Source organism: Haliotis cracherodii, unplaced genomic scaffold (assembly GCF_022045235.1).
Source record: "Haliotis cracherodii isolate W230 unplaced genomic scaffold, xgHalCrac1.p SCAF_9, whole genome shotgun sequence".
Taxonomy (NCBI): Eukaryota; Metazoa; Mollusca; class Gastropoda; order Lepetellida; family Haliotidae; genus Haliotis; species Haliotis cracherodii.
The window spans coordinates 26,668,208-26,695,431 of NW_027266343.1; the positions used below are offsets into that span (position 1 = coordinate 26,668,208).

The 27,224-nt window shown below is 45.8% G+C and overlaps 1 protein-coding gene across 1 annotated transcript in view; it reads left to right on the forward strand.

Moving 5' to 3' along the window:
* Nucleotides 1-1,566: 1,566 nt before the first annotated feature.
* Nucleotides 1,567-27,224, forward strand: part of LOC139452426 (uncharacterized) — a 147,266-nt gene continuing 121,608 nt past the window's right edge. The window contains exon 1 of the mRNA XM_071233899.1: nucleotides 1,567-1,636. Within this exon, the coding sequence (XP_071090000.1) occupies nucleotides 1,567-1,636 (70 nt within the window). The remainder of the gene's footprint in view (nucleotides 1,637-27,224) is intronic.

The following is a 27,224-nucleotide window of genomic DNA, read 5'->3' on the forward strand; positions in this document are numbered from 1 at the left end:
CCATGTTTTCAAATGTTGAATGTGCTGTTATATATCATTGTTTCTTCATACGGCTGTGTTAGTGATTTCTGTATTGGATCAGCCATTGTTATGACATTATCACATAAGCTGCTACTAACGCACATTAGAGCTTCATTATGTACACATTGGTTATTGTCTAGTACATATTAATCGCAAATCCATGCGTATGGCGCTCCGTTATGGGGATCAACATGAAACTGATGAGTGAATTTGCGTTGGGTTTAACGCCGTTTTTAACAGTATTCGAGTTACATCACTGCGTGTCAGCTTAAAGTGGGAGGAAAGGCCGAAGTGATGCAGGTCTCAGACGTTTACCAATTTTGTGTTACCCACGAGCACGGGTATGGTGCTGGCAAACCTAGAAACATAATCAGGGCGAACCGGGATTCGAACCCACAACCATAGGTTTCTGGCGTGCCCAAAGGACGCATCTCTGCCCAGTGAATTGCGGCGCCTTCGACGAGTGGGCCACCCGCACCCACATTCAATGGTTTCTAACATGTTATTGTAGTACGGTCCCCGTGCATTCCCCGGGACAACAGTCTCATTTCCATGGATGACAAAATACTCCCTCCCTCACGCTGATTGTAAATACATATTCGTATGTACTGGACATAGTTTAGCGTGTCATTTTATAAGAAAGAGACAGAAATGAGGATTGACGGTGTCTCAGTGGTATTCACTGGCATTCATATGAGTTTATAGTTTGAGTATCGCTATCACATGATTGGTGTAGTTGATAACTATTAGTTGTTTCAGTTGTTAATGAAGGTAGTTTCCGTGAGTGTGGACGCCCTGCAGTATGGTATTGTTGGCCTTCCAGTTAGCACAATACTCTCTCATCATTTCGACTTCGAATAAATTGAAAACAGTTGCAGGAAATGAGTCAATTGTAAACTTCCATTATTGACATGTATCTTTATGTACAACAACGCCTGTGTCCTACATATGCACCTTCGTACGTTCCGACATTTGTGGACATGACGTTATAGAGTTCAGCTATTATACCCGTCCTTACTTTGTAGCAACACACGTTATGACACAGCTGATAATGGCCAGGTCGGCAGCTGTGGGCGAGGCCAGGGTAGGTATATATAACCCGACAGACTGGGTAGTCGGGTAGTTTCAGCTGTGCACTAACCTGTCACTAGTCTTCTAACGACGTTTTCAGGATTGGACTGTTTTGAAAAGGCAAGCAAGTACCATTTTCCCATTTTGCAATTTCGCATGTATATTTAGCTGTAAATATGTTTATTTCTCTTTGACTGTACATGTAATTGTTTCTAATTACTCGATTCACAATATAATTACATAATTGAAAGAGTGATGATGACACCTAAAAGGTATTATATATCTTGCCCATTGACCTTGCCCTCCTCTGAGATATTAATAACGAGGTTAAACTGAACTCATTTATTCATATTTGTATATCATCATTGACAAACAAGCTAGCTTCAACCGACAGAAATGATTTTCTTGCTGTTGATATTTGTAAGGAAACCCTATATTTTCAGATTGTGTACATCGTTTGGGTGGAAGAGAACAATGTTCTCGCATATTCAAGTTCTCATACTGGCGTGTGTTATGACAGTTGTTCATGGCGAAACATCACAACGTATGTACAATGTTTTAATTTACTGTGATTATTGATGCTTGTAGTTACAGATATTATCTCGTATATAAACTTTGCCGTTATAAAATTAACCATGATCTTTCACCTTAACAAATGAAAGCGCCCAATCGATATCCTAAGAAATATCGGCTGAACTCGGCAAGAGTCAGTTATACTATTCTGTTGTGTGTGTTTTTTTAGTTTAATGCCGCGGTCAGCAATACTACAGCTATTTGAAGGCGGTCCGTAAACAATCGAGACTGGCCAAACAATCTGTACGATTAAGTTACAAGTATTGTCGGATCATTGGTTTTCTGACGTCATACGTTTTCGGACGGCTATGTTTATAGCGATTACTCGCGCTATAACGAGGGTGTAGCATCACACATACATTGTAAATACTCAGATGATGGCTTGTTTTTAAGAGAAAGTTGTCTTTTATGAACGAATGAGATGTTTTTTTTACAGTTGTTCGTGCGGTTAGAGAATGGTTAGAGAAAAAAAATACGACTGTTTCAAAAGCGTCCTAAAACCCATATCATGGGGATATACCATCACACATTAAAGAAAGGACTAAATGAACTAAAAAGATACATAAAAAACAGTCAGACTTGCAGATACGTAACTGCTTATTCCATATACTATGCAAAAACACTACAGGATATTTTGTCTTGTTTTACACCAATGTCTGGCATTAAAAGTCAGTGATATATGTGCAGGAACATTTCCGAAATCAAGCTCCCAAAACACAACGTTGTGACAGTCATGCACGTGACCTCAGAAAGAACATGCAATGAGTGGTATTCCAAATTTATCAGTCACAGGTCAATACTATCGGGACAACATCATTGCACCACTGGTGGTGCCATTTGTACACCATGTTGGGCAACGTTCATTTTTCAAGAAGATAATCCATGTGCTCACAGTGACAGGATTGTGAACCGGTTCCTCCAACATGGCTAGCACGATGTCCTGACCTTTCCCCCCAGTGAACACTTCTGAGACCTCATTGGCAGACTTGCACGTCAAAATCCACTCCCCACTTTCTATGAACTCGATCTGTCTTGCTCCATGAGAAGAACAACATGAGTCAAGCTGACATTGGTCGAATCATCAGAAGCATGCCTCGACGAATTCGTGCATGTCTGGCCACTACTGGTGGTTTTACCCGATATTAGTGACGTCGGCTTCAAAATGCAGATTTCGCGTTTGACCTCCGACCTCTTTAACGGCCTAATACGCCACTATCCCACACACCAACCATTAGAACCCATTAGATGTGTTTGCTTACTCCCCAGCTGATATGATCAGATCATTTCCATTTGCCAATACCATGTTGATCAGAAGATATGTGTTGATGCTTTTCACTATCCCCTACGTTTTTGGTATAGTGTGTATCATTTGTGAAAAACGGTACATCAGTCACGCTACCACATCAGCTTACCATCACCTTATGATTGTTGTCACAGACATCGGTATTTCGTCACATGTAACATCCAGATAATCTTGTCTTTGTGCAATGTACAAACATTCTATATTCGTAGACTCTTATACCTGCGCTGTACTATAGCAGTATGACAAATAGAGATGTGATCATTCCACTATTGCTGAATATATGGTATAAGGCATTTGTTTAAGAATTGACTTTCACTTTGTGTGAGTTCATTGGAGTATGAACCTTCATAGAGAGAGAGAGAGAAACTGTATGGCTGTCACAGCTTACAAAGACTGGGCACCACTTAATGAAGGTTCATACTAAAATAGACTCACCCAACGTGAATGGGAATTCTCCAATATATTTCTCGAAGGATCTATACACAACTTCATGTGGTACGTGTGGTACTTCATGTTTACACTGACATACAACAACCCGCTTCCCAGAATAATATAGTTCCTCAAAAGAAGAGGTGACATGAGCCATGTATGCTGAAATCTATAAAGAACTACCTCAGTAAGTCAGTGATTGTGCGTAGTAATACATTTATACCAAGTGTAGGAGGAAACATTTCCGAATCCGTCAACGTGACTGGAGAGATTTCAGAATTTGTTAATGACCCTGTTGTCAGCACTGATCCATTGGTGGATCATTGAAAGGTGATTATTGATATGTGTCCAATAGATACTGAGGTACATTTGCTGTAGACTGTCGAATACATAGCTTTCTGTAGACTGAGGCTGTCTGGACACGGATCAAGTCCTTAGTTTGCTGTTGACTGTCGAGTACATAGCTTTCTGTAGACAGTCACTGCCTGGACACGGATCAAGTTCTTAGTTTGCTGTTGACTGTCGAGTACATAGCTTTCTGTAGACTGTCACTGTCTAGACACGGACCAAGTCCTTAGTTTGCTGGAAACTGTCACTGTCTGGACACGGATCAAATTCATGGTTTGCTGTAGACTGTCAACGTCTTTACACGGATCAAGTCCAAAGTTTGCTGTAGACTGTCACTGCCTGGACACGGATCGACACCATAGTTTCCTGTAGACAGTCACTGTCTAGACACGGATCAAGTCCATAGTTTGCTGTAGACTGTCACTGTCTGGACATGGATCAAGTCCATAGTTTCCTGTAGACTTTCAATGTCTGGACACGGATCATCTTCATTGTTTGCTGTAGACTGTCACTGTCTAGACACGGATGAAGTCCTTAGTTTTCTGTTCACTGTCGAGTACATAGCTTTCTGTAGACAGTCACTGCCTGGACACGGATCATGCCCGTAGTTTGCTGTTGACTGTCGAGTACATAGCTTTCTGTAGACTGACAATGTCTAGACACGGATAAAGTCCTTAGTTTGCTCTTGACTGTCGAGTACATAGCTTTCTGTAGACTGAGGCTGTCTGGACACGGATCAAGTCCTTAGTTTGCTGTTGACTGTCGAGTACATACCTTTCTGTAGACAGTCACTGCCTGGACACGGATCAAGTCCTTAGTTTGCTGTTGACTGTCGAGTACATAGCTTTCTGTAGACTGTCACTGTCTAGACACGGATCAAGTCCTTAGTTTGCTGGAAACTGTCACTGTCTGGACACGGATCAAATTCATGGTTTGCTGTAGACTGTCACAGTCTAGGCACGGATCAAATTCATGGTTTGCTGTAGACTGTCACGTCCTTAGTTTGCTGTAGACTGTCACTGCCTGGACACAGTTCAGATCCATAGTTTGCTGTCACAGTCTAGACACAAATCGTGCACGTAGTTTGCTGTAGACTGTCACTGTCTAGATACGGATCAATTCCATAGTTTGCTGTAGACTATCACTGTCTGGACAGGGATCACGTCCTTAGTTTGCTGTAGACTGTCACTGTCTGGACACGGATCGACACCATAGTTTGCTGTAGACTGTCACTGTCTGGACACGGATCAAGTCCACAATTTCCTGTAGACAGTCACTAGCTGGACAGGGATCACGTCCTTAGTTTGCTGTAGACTGTCACTGTCTGGACACGGATCGACACCATAGTTTGCTGTAGATTGTCACTGTCTGGACACGGATCAAGTCCACAGTTTCCTGTAGACTGTCACTGTCTGGACAGGGATCACGTCCTTAGTTTGCTGTAGACTGTCACTGCCTGGACACGGTTCAGATCCATAGGTTGCTGTAGACTGTCACTGTCTAGATACGGATCAATTCCATAGTTTGCTGTAGACTGTCACTGTCTGGACACGGATCGACACCATAGTTTGCTGTAGACTGTCACTGTCTGGACAAGGATCAAGTCCACAGTTTCCTGTAGACTGTCACTGTCTGGACAGGGATCACGTCCTTAGTTTGCTGTAGACTGTCACAGTCTATACACGGATCAAATTCATGGTTTGCTGTAGACTGTCACAGTCTAGACACGGATCAAATTCATTGTTTGCTGCAGACTGTCACAGTCTGGAAACGGATCAAATTCATGGTTTGCTGTAGACTGTCAGTCTAGATACGAAACAATTCCATAGTTTGCTGTAGACTGTCACTGCCTGGACAGGGATCACGTCCTTAGTTTGCTGTAGACTGTCACTGCCTGGACTTGGTTCAGATCCATAGTTTGCTGTAGACTGTCACAGTCTAGACACGGATCAAATTCATGGTTTGCTGCAGACTGTCACAGTCTGGACACGGATCACGTCGATAGATTGCTATAGACTGTCAACGTCTTTACAAGGATCAAGTCCATAGTTTGCTGTAGACTGTCACTGCCTGGACACGGATCGACACCATAGTTTCCTGTAGACAGTCACTGTCTAGACACAGATCAAGTCCATAGTTTGCTGTAGACTGTCACTGTCTGGACACGGATCAAATTCATGGTTTGCTGTAGACTGTCACAGTCTAGACACGCATCTCGTCCATAGGTTGCTGTAGACTGTCACAGTCTGGACACGGATCACAACCATAGTTAGCTGTAGACAGTTACTGTGAAGACACAGATCAAGTCCTTAGTTTCCTGTAGACTGTCACTGTCTGGACACGGATCGACACCATAGTTTGCTGTAGACTGTCACTGTCTGGACACGGATCAAGTCCACAGTTTCCTGTAGACTGTCACTGTCTGGATAGGGATCACGTCCTTAGTTTGCTGTAGACTGTCACTGCCTGGACACGGATCAAATTCATGGTTTGCTGTAGACTGTCACAGTCTAGACACGGAACAAATTCATGGTTTGCTGTAGACTGTCACAGTCTGGACACGGATCAAATACATGGTTTGCTGCAGACTGTCACTGTCTGGACACGGATCACGTCCATAGATTGCTGTAGACTGTCAACGTCTTTACACGGATCAAGTCCAAAGTTTGCTGTAGACTGTCACTACCTTGACACGGATCGACACCATAGTTTCCTGTTCACTGTCGAGTACATAGCTTTCTGTAGACAGTCACTGCCTGGACACGGATCATGCCCGTAGTTTGCTGTTGACTGTCGAGTACATAGCTTTCTGTAGACTGACAATGTCTAGACACGGATAAAGTCCTTAGTTTCCTGTTGACTGTCGAGTACATAGCTTTCTGTAGACTGAGGCTGTCTGGACACGGATCAAGCCCTTAGTTTGCTGTTGACTGTCGAGTACATACCTTTCTGTAGACTGAGACTGCCTAGACACGGATCAAGTCCTTAGTTTGCTGGAAACTGTCACTGTCTGGACACGGATCAAATTCATGGTTTGCTGCAGACTGTCACAGTCTGGACACGGATCACGTCCATAGTTTCCTGTAGACTGTCACTGCCTGGACACGGATCGACACCATAGTTTGCTGTAGACAGTCACTGTCTAGACACAGATCAAGTCCATAGTTTGCTGTAGACTGTCACTGTCTAGACACGGATCAAATTCATGGTTTGCGGTAGACTGTCACAGTGTAGACACGGATCACGTCCATAGGTTGCTGTAGACTGTCACAGTCTGGACACGGATCACAACCATAGTTAGCTGTAGACAGTCACTGTGAAGACACAGATCAAGTCCTTAGTTTCCTGTAGACTGTCACTGTCTGGACACGGATCGACACCATAGTTTGCTGTAGACTGTCACTGTCTGGACACAGATCAAGTCCACAGTTTCCTGTAGACTGTCACTGTCTGGACAAGGATCACGTCCTTAGTTTGCTGTAGACTGTCACTGCCTGGACACGGTTCAGATCCATAGTTTGCTGTAGACTGTCACAGTCTAGACACGGATTAAATTCATCGTTTGCTGTAGACTGTCACAGTCTAGACACGGATCAAATTCATGGTTTGCTGCAGACTGTCACAGTCTGGACACGGATCAAATTCATGGTTTGCTGTAGACTGTCGAATACATAGCTTTCTGTAGACTGAGGCTGTCTGGACACGGATCAAGTCCTTAGTTTGCTGTTGACTGTCGAGTACATAGCTTTCTGTAGACTGAGGCTGTCTGGACACGGATCAAGTCCTTAGTTTGCTGTTGACTGTCGAGTACATAGCTTTCTGTAGACAGTCACTGCCTGGACACGGATCAAGTTCTTAGTTTGCTGTTGACTGTCGAGTACATAGCTTTCTGTAGACTGTCACTGTCTAGACACGGACCAAGTCCTTAGTTTGCTGGAAACTGTCACTGTCTGGACACGGATCAAATTCATGGTTTGCTGTAGACTGTCAACGTCTTTACACGGATCAAGTCCAAAGTTTGCTGTAGACTGTCACTGCCTGGACACGGATCGACACCATAGTTTCCTGTAGACAGTCACTGTCTAGACACGGATCAAGTCCATAGTTTGCTGTAGACTGTCACTGTCTGGACATGGATCAAGTCCATAGTTTCCTGTAGACTTTCAATGTCTGGACACGGATCATCTTCATTGTTTGCTGTAGACTGTCACTGTCTAGACACGGATGAAGTCCTTAGTTTTCTGTTCACTGTCGAGTACATAGCTTTCTGTAGACAGTCACTGCCTGGACACGGATCATGCCCGTAGTTTGCTGTTGACTGTCGAGTACATAGCTTTCTGTAGACTGACAATGTCTAGACACGGATAAAGTCCTTAGTTTGCTCTTGACTGTCGAGTACATAGCTTTCTGTAGACTGAGGCTGTCTGGACACGGATCAAGTCCTTAGTTTGCTGTTGACTGTCGAGTACATACCTTTCTGTAGACAGTCACTGCCTGGACACGGATCAAGTCCTTAGTTTGCTGTTGACTGTCGAGTACATAGCTTTCTGTAGACTGTCACTGTCTAGACACGGATCAAGTCCTTAGTTTGCTGGAAACTGTCACTGTCTGGACACGGATCAAATTCATGGTTTGCTGTAGACTGTCACAGTCTAGGCACGGATCAAATTCATGGTTTGCTGTAGACTGTCACGTCCTTAGTTTGCTGTAGACTGTCACTGCCTGGACACAGTTCAGATCCATAGTTTGCTGTCACAGTCTAGACACAAATCGTGCACGTAGTTTGCTGTAGACTGTCACTGTCTAGATACGGATCAATTCCATAGTTTGCTGTAGACTATCACTGTCTGGACAGGGATCACGTCCTTAGTTTGCTGTAGACTGTCACTGTCTGGACACGGATCGACACCATAGTTTGCTGTAGACTGTCACTGTCTGGACACGGATCAAGTCCACAATTTCCTGTAGACAGTCACTAGCTGGACAGGGATCACGTCCTTAGTTTGCTGTAGACTGTCACTGTCTGGACACGGATCGACACCATAGTTTGCTGTAGATTGTCACTGTCTGGACACGGATCAAGTCCACAGTTTCCTGTAGACTGTCACTGTCTGGACAGGGATCACGTCCTTAGTTTGCTGTAGACTGTCACTGCCTGGACACGGTTCAGATCCATAGGTTGCTGTAGACTGTCACTGTCTAGATACGGATCAATTCCATAGTTTGCTGTAGACTGTCACTGTCTGGACACGGATCGACACCATAGTTTGCTGTAGACTGTCACTGTCTGGACAAGGATCAAGTCCACAGTTTCCTGTAGACTGTCACTGTCTGGACAGGGATCACGTCCTTAGTTTGCTGTAGACTGTCACAGTCTATACACGGATCAAATTCATGGTTTGCTGTAGACTGTCACAGTCTAGACACGGATCAAATTCATTGTTTGCTGCAGACTGTCACAGTCTGGAAACGGATCAAATTCATGGTTTGCTGTAGACTGTCAGTCTAGATACGAAACAATTCCATAGTTTGCTGTAGACTGTCACTGCCTGGACAGGGATCACGTCCTTAGTTTGCTGTAGACTGTCACTGCCTGGACTTGGTTCAGATCCATAGTTTGCTGTAGACTGTCACAGTCTAGACACGGATCAAATTCATGGTTTGCTGCAGACTGTCACAGTCTGGACACGGATCACGTCGATAGATTGCTATAGACTGTCAACGTCTTTACAAGGATCAAGTCCATAGTTTGCTGTAGACTGTCACTGCCTGGACACGGATCGACACCATAGTTTCCTGTAGACAGTCACTGTCTAGACACAGATCAAGTCCATAGTTTGCTGTAGACTGTCACTGTCTGGACACGGATCAAATTCATGGTTTGCTGTAGACTGTCACAGTCTAGACACGCATCTCGTCCATAGGTTGCTGTAGACTGTCACAGTCTGGACACGGATCACAACCATAGTTAGCTGTAGACAGTTACTGTGAAGACACAGATCAAGTCCTTAGTTTCCTGTAGACTGTCACTGTCTGGACACGGATCGACACCATAGTTTGCTGTAGACTGTCACTGTCTGGACACGGATCAAGTCCACAGTTTCCTGTAGACTGTCACTGTCTGGATAGGGATCACGTCCTTAGTTTGCTGTAGACTGTCACTGCCTGGACACGGATCAAATTCATGGTTTGCTGTAGACTGTCACAGTCTAGACACGGAACAAATTCATGGTTTGCTGTAGACTGTCACAGTCTGGACACGGATCAAATACATGGTTTGCTGCAGACTGTCACTGTCTGGACACGGATCACGTCCATAGATTGCTGTAGACTGTCAACGTCTTTACACGGATCAAGTCCAAAGTTTGCTGTAGACTGCCACTACCTTGACACGGATCGACACCATAGTTTCCTGTTCACTGTCGAGTACATAGCTTTCTGTAGACAGTCACTGCCTGGACACGGATCATGCCCGTAGTTTGCTGTTGACTGTCGAGTACATAGCTTTCTGTAGACTGACAATGTCTAGACACGGATAAAGTCCTTAGTTTCCTGTTGACTGTCGAGTACATAGCTTTCTGTAGACTGAGGCTGTCTGGACACGGATCAAGCCCTTAGTTTGCTGTTGACTGTCGAGTACATACCTTTCTGTAGACTGAGACTGTCTAGACACGGATCAAGTCCTTAGTTTGCTGGAAACTGTCACTGTCTGGACACGGATCAAATTCATGGTTTGCTGCAGACTGTCACAGTCTGGACACGGATCACGTCCATAGTTTCCTGTAGACTGTCACTGCCTGGACACGGATCGACACCATAGTTTGCTGTAGACAGTCACTGTCTAGACACAGATCAAGTCCATAGTTTGCTGTAGACTGTCACTGTCTAGACACGGATCAAATTCATGGTTTGCGGTAGACTGTCACAGTGTAGACACGGATCACGTCCATAGGTTGCTGTAGACTGTCACAGTCTGGACACGGATCACAACCATAGTTAGCTGTAGACAGTCACTGTGAAGACACAGATCAAGTCCTTAGTTTCCTGTAGACTGTCACTGTCTGGACACGGATCGACACCATAGTTTGCTGTAGACTGTCACTGTCTGGACACAGATCAAGTCCACAGTTTCCTGTAGACTGTCACTGTCTGGACAAGGATCACGTCCTTAGTTTGCTGTAGACTGTCACTGCCTGGACACGGTTCAGATCCATAGTTTGCTGTAGACTGTCACAGTCTAGACACGGATTAAATTCATCGTTTGCTGTAGACTGTCACAGTCTAGACACGGATCAAATTCATGGTTTGCTGCAGACTGTCACAGTCTGGACACGGATCAAATTCATGGTTTGCTGTAGACTGTCACTGTCTAGATACGGATCAATTCCATAGTTTGCTGTAGACTGTCACTGTCTGGACAGGGATCACGTCCTTAGTTTGCTGTAGACTGTCACTGTCTGGACACGGATCAAGTCCATAGTTTCCTGTAGACGGTCACTGTCTGGACGCTGATCTTATTCATGGTTTGCTGTAGACTGTCACTGTCTTGACACGGATCACGTCCTTAGTTTCCTGTAGGCTGTCACTGTCTAGATACGGTTCAAGTCCATAGTTTCCTGTAGACTGTCACTCTCTCGACACGGATCATCTTCATTGTTTGCTGTAAACTGTCAATATCTGGACACGGATCAAGTCCATAGTTTCCTGTAGACTGTCACTGTCTGGACACGGATCAAGTCTATAGTTTTCTGTAGACTGTCACTGTCTGGACACGGATCACGTCCAAAGTTTGCTGTAGACTGTCACTGTCTAGATACGGATCAAGTTTATAGTTTGCTGTTGACTGTCACTGTCTGGACACGGAGCATATTCATGGTTTGCTGTAGACTTCACTGTCTGGACACGGATCACGTCCTTAGTTTGCTGTAGACTGTCACTGCCTGGACTCGGATCAAGTCCATAGTTAGCTGTAGACTGTCACTGTCTGGACACGGGTCGACACCATAGTTTCCTGTAGACAGTCACTGTCTAGACACGGATCAAGTCCATAGTTTGCTGTAGACTGTCACTGTCTGGACACGGATCAAATTCATGGTTTGCGGTAGACTGTCACAGTCTAGACACGGATCACGTCCATAGGTTGCTGTAGACTGTCACAGTCTGGACACGGATCACAACCATAGTTAGCTGTAGACAGTCACTGTGAAGACACAGATCAAGTCCTTAGTTTCCTGTAGACTGTCACTGTCTGGACACGGATCGACACCATAGTTTGCTGCAGACTGTCACTGTCTGGACACGGATCAAGTCCACAGTTTCCTGTAGACTGTCACTGTCTGGACACGGATCACGTCCTTAGTTTGCTGTAGACTGTCACTGCCTGGACACGGTTCAGATCCATAGTTTGCTGTAGACTGTCACAGTCTAGACACGGATTAAATTCATCGTTTGCTGTAGACTGTCACATTCTAGACACGGATCAAATTCATGGTTTGCTGCAGACTGTCACAGTCTGGATACGGATCAAATTCATGGTTTGCTGTAGACTGTCACAGTCTAGATACGGATCAAATTCATGGTTTGCTGCAGACTGTCACTGTCTGGACACGGATCACGTCCATAGATTGCTGTAGACTGTCAACGTCTTTACACGGATCAAGTCCAAAGTTTGCTGTAGACTGTCACTGCCTGGACACGGATCGACACCATAGTTTCCTGTTCACTGTCGAGTACATAGCTTTCTGTAGACAGTCACTGCCTGGACACGGATCATGCCCGTAGTTTGCTGTTGACTGTCGAGTACATAGCTTTCTGTAGACTGACACTGTCTAGACACGGATAAAGTCCTTAGTTTGCTGTTGACTGTCGAGTACATAGCTTTCTGTAGACTGAGGCGGTCTGGACACGGATCAAGTCCTTAGTTTGCTGTTGACTGTCGAGTACATACCTTTCTGTAGACTGTCACTGTCTACACACGGATCAAGTCCTTAGTTTGCTGGAAGCTGTCACTGTCTGGACACGGATCAAATTCATGGTTTGCTGTAGACTGTCATAGTCTAGACACGGATCAAATTCATGGTTTGCTGTAGACTGTCACAGTCTAGACACGGATCAAATTCATGGTTTGCTGCAGACTGTCACAGTCTGGACGCAGATCAAATTCATGGTTTGCTGTAGACTGTCACAGTCTAGACACGGATCAAATTCATGGTTTGCTGTAGACAGTCACTGCCTGGACACGGATCGACACCATAGTTTCCTGTAGACAGTCACTGTCCAGACACGGATCGACACCATAGTTTGCTGTAGACTGTCACTGTCTGGACACCGATCAAGTCCATAGTTTGCTGTAGACTGTCACTGTCTGGACACGGATCAAGTCTATAGTTTGCTGTAGACTGTCACTGTCTGGACAAGGATCAAGTCTATAGTTTCCTATAGACTGTCACAGCCTGGACCTGGATCTTATTCATGGTTTGCTGTAGACTGTCACTGTCTGGACACGGATCAAGTCCACAGTATTCTGTAGACTGTCACTGTCTAGACACGGATCACGTCCTTAGTTTGCTGTAGACTCTCACTGCCTGTACACGGATGAAGTCCATAGATAGCTGTAGAACGTCACTGTCTGGACAAGGATCAAGTCCATAGTTTCCTGTAGACTGTCACTGTCTGGAAACGGATCATATTCATGATTTGGTGTAGACTGCCACTGTCTGGACACGGATCAAGTCCAAAGTTTGTTGTAGACTGTCACTGCCTTGACACGGATCAAGTCCATAGTTTGCTGTTGACTGTCACTGTCTGGAAACGGATCATATTCATGATTTGGTGTAGACTGTCACTGTCTGGACACGGATCAAGTCCTAAGTTAGCTGTAGACTGTCACTGTCTGGACACTTATCAAGTCCATAGTTTGCTGTAGACTGTCACTGTCTGGACACGAATCACGTCTATAGTTTGCTGTAGGGTGTCACTGTCTGGACACGGATCGTGCCCGTTGTTTGCTGTAGACTGTCACTGTCTGGAAACGGATCAAGTCTATAGTTTGTTGTTGACTGTCACTGTCTGGACACGGATCATATTCATGGTTTGCTGTAGACTTCACTGTCTGGACACGGATCAAGTCCACATTTTCCTGTAGACTGTCACTGTCTGGACACGGATCACGTCCTTAGTTTGCTGTAGACTGTCACTGCCTGGACACGGATCAAGTCCATAGTTAGCTGTAGACTGTCACTGTCTATACACGGATCAAGTCCATAGTTTCCTATAGACTGTCACTGTCTAGACACGGATCATATTCATGGTTTGGTGTAAACTGCCACTGTCTGGACACGGATCAAGTCCATAGTTTGTTTTAGACTGTCACTGTCTAGACACCGATCAAGTCCATAGTTTCCTGTAGACTGTCACTGTCAGGACACGGATCGTCCCCGTTGTTTGCTCTAGACTGTCACTGCCTGGACACGGATGAAGTCTATGGTTTGCTGTAGACTGCCACTGTCTGGAATCCGATCAAGTCCATAGTTTGCTGTAGACTGTCACTGTCTGGACACGGATCAGGTCTTAAGTTACCTGTAGACTGTCACTGACTGGACACTTATCAAGTCCATAGTTTGCTGTACACTGTCACTGTCTGGACACGGATCACGTCTATAGTTTGCTGTCGGGTGTCACTGTCTGGACACGGATCGTTCCCGTTGTTTGCTGTAGACTGTCACTGTCTGGAAACGGATCATATTCATGGTTTGGTGTAGACTGCCACTGTCTGGACACGGATCAAGTCCAAAGTTTGCTGTAGACTGTCACTGTCTGGACACCGATCAAGTCAATAGTTTGCTGTAGACTGTCACTGTCGAAACACCGATCAAGTCAATAGTTTGCTGTAGACTGATACTGTCTGGACACCGATCAAGTCAATAGTTTGCTGTAGACTGTCACTGCCAGGACACGGATCAAGTCTATAGTTTCCTGTAGACTGTCACTCTCTGGACACGGATCAAGTCCATAGTTTGCTGTAGACTGTCACTGTCTGGACACGGATCAGGTCCTTAGTTAGCTGTAGACTGTCACAGTCTGGACACGGATCAAGTCAATAGTTTGCTGTAGGGTATCATGGTCTGGACACGGATCGTGCCCGTTGTTTGCTGTAGACTGTCACTGACTGGACACGGATCACGTCCATAGTTTGCTGTAGACTGTCACTGTCTGGACACGGATCAAGTCTATAGATTGCTGTAGACTGTCACTGTCTGGACACGGATCAATCTATAGTTTGCTGTAGACTGTCACTGTCTGGACACGGATCATATTCATGATTTCCTGTAGACTGTCACTGTTTGGACAGGGATCACGTCTTAAGTTTGCTGTAGACTGTCACTGCCTGCACACGGATCAAGTCCATACTTTACTGTAGACTGTCACTGTCTGGAAACGGATCAAGTCCATACTTTCCTGTAGACGGTCACTGTCTGGACACGTATCAAGTCCATACTTTCCTGTAGACGGTCACTGTCTGGAAACGGATCAAGTCCATAGTTTTCTGTAGACGGTCACTGTCTGGACGCGGATCATATTCATGGTTTGCTGTAGACTGTCACTGTCTTGACACGGATCACGTCCTTAGTTTCCTGTAGGCTGTCACTGAATAGATACGGTTCAAGTCCATAGCTTCCTGTAGACTGTCACTCTCTCGACACGGATCACGTCCATACTTTCCTGTAGACTGTCACTCTCTGGATACGGATCATCTTCATTGTTTGCTGTAAACTGTCAATGTCTGGACACGGATCAAGTCCATAGTTTCCTGTAGACTGTCACTGTCTGGACACGGATCAAGTCTATAGTTTTCTGTAGACTGTCACTGTCTGGACACGGATCACGTCCAAAGTTTGCTGTAGACTGTCACTGTCTAGATATGGATCAAGTCTATAGTTTGCTGTTGACTGTCACTGTCTGGACACGGATCATATTCTTGGTTTGCTGTAGACTTCACTGTCTGGACACGGAACAAGTCCACATTTTCCTTTAGACTGTCACTGTCTGGACACGGATCACGTCCACAGTTTGCTGTAGACTGTCACTGCCTTGACACGGATCAAGTCCATAGTTAGCTGTAGACTGTCACTGTCTGGACACGGATCAAGTCCATAGTTTCCTATAGACTGTCACTGTCTAGACACGGATCATATTCATGGTTTGGTGTAAACTGCCACTTTCTGGACACGTATCATATTCATGGTTTGCTGTAGACTGTCACTGTCTGGACACGGATCAAGTCCACACTTTCCTGTAGACTGTCACTGTCTGGACACGGATCAAGTCCATAGTTTGCTGTAGACTGTCACTGTCTGGACACGGATCAAGTCTATAGTTTGCTGTAGACTGTCACTGTCTTGACAAGGATCAAGTTTATAGTTTGCTGTAGACTGTCACTGTCTGGACACGGATCATATTCATGGTTTCCTGTAGACTGTCACTGTCTGGACACGGATCAAGTCCACAGTTTTCTGTAGACTGTCACTGTCTAGACACGGATCACGTCCTTAGTTTGCTGTAGACTCTCACTGCCTGTACACGGATGAAGTCCATAGATAGCTGTAGAATGTCACTGTCTGGACAAGGATCAAGTCCATAGTTTCCTGTAGACTGTCACTGTCTGGAAACGCATCATATTCATGATTTGGTGTAGACTGCCACTGTCTGGACACGGATCAAGTCCAAAGTTTGTTGTAGACTGTCACTGCCTGGACACGGATCAAGTCTATGGTTTGCTGCAGACTGCCACTGTCTGGACACGGATCGACACCATAGTTTGCTGCAGACTGTCACTGTCTGGACACGGATCAAGTCCACAGTTTCCTGTAGACTGTCACTGTCTGGACACGGATCACGTCCTTAGTTTGCTGTAGACTGTCACTGCCTGGACACGGTTCAGATCCATAGTTTGCTGTAGACTGTCACAGTCTAGACACGGATTAAATTCATCGTTTGCTGTAGACTGTCACATTCTAGACACGGATCAAATTCATGGTTTGCTGCAGACTGTCACAGTCTGGATACGGATCAAATTCATGGTTTGCTGTAGACTGTCACAGTCTAGATACGGATCAAATTCATGGTTTGCTGCAGACTGTCACTGTCTGGACACGGATCACGTCCATAGATTGCTGTAGACTGTCAACGTCTTTACACGGATCAAGTCCAAAGTTTGCTGTAGACTGTCACTGCCTGGACACGGATCGACACCATAGTTTCCTGTTCACTGTCGAGTACATAGCTTTCTGTAGACAGTCACTGCCTGGACACGGATCATGCCCGTAGTTTGCTGTTGACTGTCGAGTACATAGCTTTCTGTAGACTGACACTGTCTAGACACGGATAAAGTCCTTAGTTTGCTGTTGACTGTCGAGTACATAGCTTTCTGTAGACTGAGGCGGTCTGGACACGGATCAAGTCCTTAGTTTGCTGTTGACTGTCGAGTACATACCTTTCTGTAGACTGTCACTGTCTACACACGGATCAAGTCCTTAGTTTGCTGGAAGCTGTCACTGTCTGGACACGGATCAAATTCATGGTTTGCTGTAGACTGTCATAGTCTAGACACGGATCAAATTCATGGTTTGCTGTAGACTGTCACAGTCTAGACACGGATCAAATTCATGGTTTGCTGCAGACTGTCACAGTCTGGACGCAGATCAAATTCATGGTTTGCTGTAGACTGTCACAGTCTAGACACGGATCAAATTCATGGTTTGCTGTAGACAGTCACTGCCTGGACACGGATCGACACCATAGTTTCCTGTAGACAGTCACTGTCCAGACACGGATCGACACCATAGTTTGCTGTAGACTGTCACTGTCTGGACACCGATCAAGTCCATAGTTTGCTGTAGACTGTCACTGTCTGGACACGGATCAAGTCTATAGTTTGCTGTAGACTGTCACTGTCTGGACAAGCATCAGGTCTATAGTTTCCTATAGACTGTCACAGCCTGGACCTGGATCTTATTCATGGTTTGCTGTAGACTGTCACTGTCTGGACACGGATCAAGTTCACAGTATTCTGTAGACTGTCACTGTCTAGACACGGATCACGTCCTTAGTTTGCTGTAGACTCTCACTGCCTGTACACGGATGAAGTCCATAGATAGCTGTAGAACGTCACTGTCTGGACAAGGATCAAGTCCATAGTTTCCTGTAGACTGTCACTGTCTGGAAACGGATCATATTCATGATTTGGTGTAGACTGTCACAGTCTGGACGCAGATCAAATTCATGGTTTGCTGTAGACTGTCACAGTCTAGACACGGATCAAATTCATGGTTTGCTGTAGACAGTCACTGCCTGGACACGGATCGACACCATAGTTTCCTGTAGACAGTCACTGTCCAGACACGGATCGACACCATAGTTTGCTGTAGACTGTCACTGTCTGGACACCGATCAAGTCCATAGTTTGCTGTAGACTGTCACTGTCTGGACACGGATCAAGTCTATAGTTTGCTGTAGACTGTCACTGTCTGGACAAGGATCAAGTCTATAGTTTCCTATAGACTGTCACAGCCTGGACCTGGATCTTATTCATGGTTTGCTGTAGACTGTCACTGTCTGGACACGGATCAAGTCCACAGTATTCTGTAGACTGTCACTGTCTAGACACGGATCACGTCCTTAGTTTGCTGTAGACTCTCACTGCCTGTACACGGATGAAGTCCATAGATAGCTGTAGAACGTCACTGTCTGGACAAGGATCAAGTCCATAGTTTCCTGTAGACTGTCACTGTCTGGAAACGGATCATATTCATGATTTGGTGTAGACTGCCACTGTCTGGACACGGATCAAGTCCAAAGTTTGTTGTAGACTGTCACTGCCTTGACACGGATCAAGTCCATAGTTTGCTGTTGACTGTCACTGTCTGGAAACGGATCATATTCATGATTTGGTGTAGACTGTCACTGTCTGGACACGGATCAAGTCCTAAGTTAGCTGTAGACTGTCACTGTCTGGACACTTATCAAGTCCATAGTTTGCTGTAGACTGTCACTGTCTGGACACGAATCACGTCTATAGTTTGCTGTAGGGTGTCACTGTCTGGACACGGATCGTGCCCGTTGTTTGCTGTAGACTGTCACTGTCTGGAAACGGATCAAGTCTATAGTTTGTTGTTGACTGTCACTGTCTGGACACGGATCACATTCATGGTTTGCTGTAGACTTCACTGTCTGGACACGGATCAAGTCCACATTTTCCTGTAGACTGTCACTGTCTGGACACGGATCACGTCCTTAGTTTGCTGTAGACTGTCACTGCCTGGACACGGATCAAGTCCATAGTTAGCTGTAGACTGTCACTGTCTATACACGGATCAAGTCCATAGTTTCCTATAGACTGTCACTGTCTAGACACGGATCATATTCATGGTTTGGTGTAAACTGCCACTGTCTGGACACGGATCAAGTCCATAGTTTGTTTTAGACTGTCACTGTCTAGACACCGATCAAGTCCATAGTTTCCTGTAGACTGTCACTGTCAGGACACGGATCGTCCCCGTTGTTTGCTCTAGACTGTCACTGCCTGGACACGGATGAAGTCTATGGTTTGCTGTAGACTGCCACTGTCTGGAATCCGATCAAGTCCATAGTTTGCTGTAGACTGTCACTGTCTGGACACGGATCAGGTCTTAAGTTACCTGTAGACTGTCACTGACTGGACACTTATCAAGTCCATAGTTTGCTGTACACTGTCACTGTCTGGACACGGATCACGTCTATAGTTTGCTGTCGGGTGTCACTGTCTGGACACGGATCGTTCCCGTTGTTTGCTGTAGACTGTCACTGTCTGGAAACGGATCATATTCATGGTTTGGTGTAGACTGCCACTGTCTGGACACGGATCAAGTCCAAAGTTTGCTGTAGACTGTCACTGTCTGGACACCGATCAAGTCAATAGTTTGCTGTAGACTGTCACTGTCGAAACACCGATCAAGTCAATAGTTTGCTGTAGACTGATACTGTCTGGACACCGATCAAGTCAATAGTTTGCTGTAGACTGTCACTGCCAGGACACGGATCAAGTCTATAGTTTCCTGTAGACTGTCACTCTCTGGACACGGATCAAGTCCATAGTTTGCTGTAGACTGTCACTGTCTGGACACGGATCAGGTCCTTAGTTAGCTGTAGACTGTCACAGTCTGGACACGGATCAAGTCAATAGTTTGCTGTAGGGTATCATGGTCTGGACACGGATCGTGCCCGTTGTTTGCTGTAGACTGTCACTGACTGGACACGGATCACGTCCATAGTTTGCTGTAGACTGTCACTGTCTGGACACGGATCAAGTCTATAGATTGCTGTAGACTGTCACTGTCTGGACACGGATCAATCTATAGTTTGCTGTAGACTGTCACTGTCTGGACACGGATCATATTCATGATTTCCTGTAGACTGTCACTGTTTGGACAGGGATCACGTCTTAAGTTTGCTGTAGACTGTCACTGCCTGCACACGGATCAAGTCCATACTTTACTGTAGACTGTCACTGTCTGGAAACGGATCAAGTCCATACTTTCCTGTAGACGGTCACTGTCTGGACACGTATCAAGTCCATACTTTCCTGTAGACGGTCACTGTCTGGAAACGGATCAAGTCCATAGTTTTCTGTAGACGGTCACTGTCTGGACGCGGATCATATTCATGGTTTGCTGTAGACTGTCACTGTCTTGACACGGATCACGTCCTTAGTTTCCTGTAGGCTGTCACTGAATAGATACGGTTCAAGTCCATAGCTTCCTGTAGACTGTCACTCTCTCGACACGGATCACGTCCATACTTTCCTGTAGACTGTCACTCTCTGGATACGGATCATCTTCATTGTTTGCTGTAAACTGTCAATGTCTGGACACGGATCAAGTCCATAGTTTCCTGTAGACTGTCACTGTCTGGACACGGATCAAGTCTATAGTTTTCTGTAGACTGTCACTGTCTGGACACGGATCACGTCCAAAGTTTGCTGTAGACTGTCACTGTCTAGATATGGATCAAGTCTATAGTTTGCTGTTGACTGTCACTGTCTGGACACGGATCATATTCTTGGTTTGCTGTAGACTTCACTGTCTGGACACGGAACAAGTCCACATTTTCCTTTAGACTGTCACTGTCTGGACACGGATCACGTCCACAGTTTGCTGTAGACTGTCACTGCCTTGACACGGATCAAGTCCATAGTTAGCTGTAGACTGTCACTGTCTGGACACGGATCAAGTCCATAGTTTCCTATAGACTGTCACTGTCTAGACACGGATCATATTCATGGTTTGGTGTAAACTGCCACTTTCTGGACACGTATCATATTCATGGTTTGCTGTAGACTGTCACTGTCTGGACACGGATCAAGTCCACACTTTCCTGTAGACTGTCACTGTCTGGACACGGATCAAGTCCATAGTTTGCTGTAGACTGTCACTGTCTGGACACGGATCAAGTCTATAGTTTGCTGTAGACTGTCACTGTCTTGACAAGGATCAAGTTTATAGTTTGCTGTAGACTGTCACTGTCTGGACACGGATCATATTCATGGTTTCCTGTAGACTGTCACTGTCTGGACACGGATCAAGTCCACAGTTTTCTGTAGACTGTCACTGTCTAGACACGGATCACGTCCTTAGTTTGCTGTAGACTCTCACTGCCTGTACACGGATGAAGTCCATAGATAGCTGTAGAATGTCACTGTCTGGACAAGGATCAAGTCCATAGTTTCCTGTAGACTGTCACTGTCTGGAAACGCATCATATTCATGATTTGGTGTAGACTGCCACTGTCTGGACACGGATCAAGTCCAAAATTTGTTGTAGACTGTCACTGCCTGGACACGGATCAAGTCTATGGTTTGCTGCAGACTGCCACTGTCTGGAATCCGATCAAGTCCTTAGTTTGCTGTAGACTCTCACTGCCTGTACACGGATGAAGTCCATAGATAGCTGTAGAACGTCACTGTCTGGGCAAGGGTCAAGTCCATAGTTTGCTGTTGACTGTCACTGTCTGGAAACGGATCATATTCATGATTTGGTGTAGACTGTCACTGTCTGGACACGGATCAGGTCCTAAGTTAGCTGTAGACTGTCACTGTCTGGACACTTATCAAGTCCATAGTTTGCTGTAGACTGTCACTGTCTGGACACGGATCACGTCTATAGTTTGCTGTAGGGTGTCACTGTCTGGACACGGATCGTGCCCGTTGTCTGCTGTAGACTGTCACTGTCTGGACACGGATCATATTTATGGTTTGGTGTAGACTGCCACTGTCTGGACACGGATCAAGTCCAAAGTGTGCTGTAGACTGTCACTCTCTGGAGACCGATCAAGTCAATAGTTTGCTGTAGACTGTCACTGCCAGGACACGGATCAAGTCTATAGTTTCCTGTAGACTGTCACTCTCTGGACACGGATCAACTCCATAGTTTGCTGTAGACTGTCACTGCCTCGACACGGATAAGGTCCTTAGTTAGCTGTAGACTGTCACTGTCTGAACACGGATCAAGTCAATAGTTTGCTGTAGGGTATCATGGTCTGGTCACGGATCGTGCCCGTTGTTTGCTGTAGACTGTCACTGACTGGACACGGATCACGTCCACAGTTTGCTGTACACAGTCACTGTCTGGACACGGATCAAGTCCACAGTTTTCTGTAGACTGTCACTGTCTAGACACGGATCACGTCCTTAGTTTGCTGTAGACTCTCACTGCCTGTACACGGCGGATGAAGTCCATAGATAGCTGTAGAACGTCACTGTCTGGACAAGGATCAAGTCCATAGTTTCCTGTAGACTGTCACTGTCTGGAAACGGATCATATTCATGATTTGGTGTAGACTGCCACTGTCTGGACACGGATCAAGTCCAAAGTTTGTTGTAGACTGTCACTGCCTGGACACGGATCAAGTCTATGGTTTGCTGTAGACTGCCACTGTCTGGAATCCTATCAAGTCCTTAGTTTGCTGTAGACTCTCACTGCCTGTACACGGATGAAGTCCATAGATAGCTGTAGAACGTCACTGTCTGGGCAAGGATCAAGTCCATAGTTTGCTGTTGACTGTCACTGTCTGGAAACGGATCATATTCATGATTTCCTGTAGACTGTCACTGACTGGACACGGATCACGTCCACAGTTTGCTGTAGACTGTCACTGTCTGGACACGGATCAAGTCTATAGATTGCTGTAGACTGTCACTGTCTGGACACGGATCAAGTCTATAGTTTGCTGTAGACTGTCACTGTCTGGACACGGATCATATTCATGATTTCCTGTAGACTGTCACTGTTTGGACAGGGATCCCGTCTTAAGTTTGCTGTAGACTGTCACTGCCTGCACACGGATCAAGTCCATACTTTTCTGTAGACTGCCACTCTCTGGACACGGATCAAGTCCACAGTTTCCTGTAGACGGTCACTGTCTGGACACGGATCAAGTCCATAGTTTCCTGTAGACGGTCACTGTCTGGACACGGATCAAGTCCATAGTTTACTGTAGACGGTCACTGTCTGGACGCGGATCATATTCATGGTTTGCTGTAGACTGTCACTGTCTTGACAAGGATCACGTCCTTAGTTTCCTGTAGGCTGTCACTGTCTAGATACGGTTCAAGTCCATAGTTTCCTGTAGACTGTCACTCTCTCGACACGGATCACGTCCATACTTTCCTGTAGACTGTCACTCTCTGGACACGGATCATCTTCATTGTTTGCTGTAAACTGTCAATGTCTGGACACGGATCAAGTCCATAGTTTGCTGTAGACTGTCACTGTCTAGACACCGATCAAGTCCATAGTTTCCTGTAGACTGTCACTGTCAGGACACAGATCGTCCCCGTTGTTTGCTCTAGACTGTCACTGCCAGGACACGGATCAAGTCTATAGTTTCCTGTAGACTGTCACTCTCTGGACACGGATCAACTCCATAGTTTGCTGTAGACTGTCACTGTCTGGACACGGATCAGGTCCTTAGTTAGCTGTAGACTGTCACTGTCTGGACACGGATCAAGTCAATAGTTTGCTGTATGGTATCATGGTCTGGTCACGGATCGTGCCCGTTGTTTGCTGTAGACTGTCACTGACTGGACACGGATCACGTCCACAGTTTGCTGTAGACTGTCACTGTCTGGACACGGATCAAGTCCACAGTTTTCTGTAGACTGTCACTGTCTAGACACGGATCACGTCCTTAGTTTGCTGTAGACTCTCACTGCCTGTACACGGATGAAGTCCATAGATAGCTGTAGAACGTCACTGTCTGGACAAGGATCAAGTCCATAGTTTCCTGTAGACTGTCACTGTCTGGAAACGGATCATATTCATGATTTGGTGTAGACTGCCACTGTCTGGACACGGATCAAGCCCAAAGTTTGTTGTAGACTGTCACTGCCTGGACACGGATCAAGTCTTTGGTTTGCTGTAGACTGCCACTGTCTGGAATCCGATCAAGTCCTTAGTTTGCTGTAGACTCTCACTGCTTGTACACGGATGAAGTCCATAGATAGCTGTAGAACGTCACTGTCTGGGCAAGGATCAAGTCCATAGTTTGCTGTTGACTGTCACTGACTGGAAACGGATCATATTCATGATTTCCTGTAGACTGTCACTGACTGGACACGGATCACGTCCACAGCTTGCTGTAGACTGTCACTGTCTGGACACGGATCAAGTCTATAGTTTGCTGTAGACTGTCACTGTCTGGACACGGATCATATTAATGATTTCCTGTAGACTGTCACTGTTTGGACACGGATCCCGTCTTAAGTTTGCTGTAGACTGTCACTGCCTGCACACGGATCAAGTCCATACTTTTCTGTAGACGGTCACTGTCTGGACACGGATCAAGTCCATACTTTCCTGTAGACGGTCACTGTCTGGACACGGATCAAGTCCATAGTTTCCTGTAGACGGTCAATGTCTGGACCCGGATCATATTCATGGTTTGCTGTAGACTGTCACTGTCTTGACAAGGATCACGTCCTTAGTTTCCTGTAGGCTGTCACTGTCTGGAAACGGATCATATTCATGATTTGGTGTAGACTGCCACTGTCTGGACACGGATCAAGTCCAAAGTTTGCTGTAGACTGTCACTGCCTGGACACGGATCAAGTCTATGATTTGCTGTAGACTGCCGCTGTCTGGAATCCGATCAAGTCCATAGTTTGCTGTAGACTGTCACTGTCTTGACACGGATCAGGTCCTAAGTTAGCTGTAGACTGTCACTGACTGGACACTTATCAAGTCCATAGTTTGCTGTAGACTGTCACTGTCTGGACACGTATCACGTCTATAGTTTGCTGTAGGGTGTCACTATCTGGACACGGATCATATTCATGGTTTGGTGTAGACTGCCACTGTCTGGACACGGATCAAGTCCAAAGTTTGTTGTAGACTCTCACTGCCTGTACACGGATGAAGTCCATAGATAGCTGTAGAACGTCACTGTCTGGACAAGGATCAAGTCCAATAGTTTCCTGTAGACTGTCACTGTCTGGAAACGGATCATATTCATGATTTGGTGTAGACTGCCACTGTCTGGACACGGATCAAGTCCAGAGTTTGTTGTAGACTGTCACTGCCTGGACACGGATCAAGTCTATGGTTTGCTGTAGACTGCCACTGTCTGGAATCCTATCAAGTCCTTAGTTTGCTGTAGACTCTCACTGCCTGTACACGGATGAAGTCCATAGATAGCTGTAGAACGTCACTGTCTGGGCAAAGATCAAGTCCATAGTTTGCTGTTGACTGTCACTGTCTGGAAACGGATCATATTCATGATTTCCTGTAGACTGTCACTGACTGGACACAGATCACGTCCACAGTTTTCTGTAGACTGTCACTGTCTGGACACGGATCAAGTCTATAGATTGCTGTAGACTGTCACTGTCTGGACACGGATCAAGTCTATGGTTTGTTGTAGACTGCCACTGTCTGGAATCCGATCAAGTCCTTAGTTTGCTGTAGACTCTCACTGCCTGTACACGGATGAAGTCCATAGATAGCTGTAGAACGTCACTGTCTGGGCAAAGATCAAGTCCATAGTTTGCTGTTGACTGTCACTGTCTGGAAACGGATCATATTCATGATTTCCTGTAGACTGTCACTGACTGGACACGGATCACGTCCACAGTTTGCTGTAGACTGTCACTGTCTGGACACGGATCAAGTCTATAGATTGCTGTAGACTGTCACTGTCTGGACACGGATCAAGTCTATAGTTTGTTGTAGACTGTCACTGTCTGGACACGGATCATATTCATGATTTCCTGTAGACTGTCACTGTTTGGACACGGATCCCGTCTTAAGTTTGCTGTAGACTGTCACTGCCTGCACACGGATCAAGTCCATACTTTTCTGTAGACTGCCACTGTCTGGACACGGATCAAGTCCATAGTTTCCTGTAGACGGTCACTGTCTGGACACGGATCAAGTCCATAGTTTCCTGTAGACGGTCACTGTCTGGACGCGGATCATATTCATGGTTTGCTGTAGACTGTCACTGTCTTGACAAGGATCACGTCCTTAGTTTCCTGTAGGCTGTCACTGTCTAGATACGGTTCAAGTCCATAGTTTCCTGTAGACTGTCACTCTCTCGACACGGATCACGTCCATACTTTCCTGTAGACTGTCACTCTCTGGACACGGATCATCTTCATTGTTTGCTGTAAACTGTCAATGTCTGGACACGGATCAAGTCCATAGTTTCCTGTATACTGTCACTGTCTGGACACGGATCAAGTTTATAGTTTTCTGTAGACTGTCACTGTCTGGACACGTATCACGTCCAAAGTTTGCTGTAGACTGTCACTGTCTAGATACGGATCAAGTCTATAGTTTGCTGTTGACTGTCACTGTCTGGACACGGATCATATTCATGGTTTGCTGTAGACTTCACTGTCTGGACACGGATCAAGTCCACATTTTCCTGTAGACTGTCACTGACTGGACACGGATCACGTCCACAGTTTGCTCTAGACTGTCACTGCCTGGACACGGATCAAGTCTATGGTTTGCTGTAGACTGCCACTGTCTGGAATCCGATCAAGTCCATAGTTTGCTGTAGACTGTCACTGTCTGGACACGGATCAGGTCCTAAGTTAGCTTTAGACTGTCACTGACTGGACACTTATCAAGTCCATAGTTTGCTGTACACTGTCACTGTCTGGACACGGATCACGTCTATAGTTTGCTGTAGGGTGTCACTGTCTGGACACGGATCATATTCATGGTTTGGTGTAGACTGCCACTGTCTGGACACGGATCAAGTCCAAAGTTTGTTGTAGACTGTCACTGCCTGGACACGGATCAAGTCTATGGTTTGCTGTAGACTGCCACTGTCTGGAATCCGATCAAGTCCGTAGTTTGCTGTAGGCTCTCACTGCCTGTACACGGATGAAGTCCATAGATAGCTGTAGAACGTCACTGTCTGGGCAAGGATCAAGTCCATA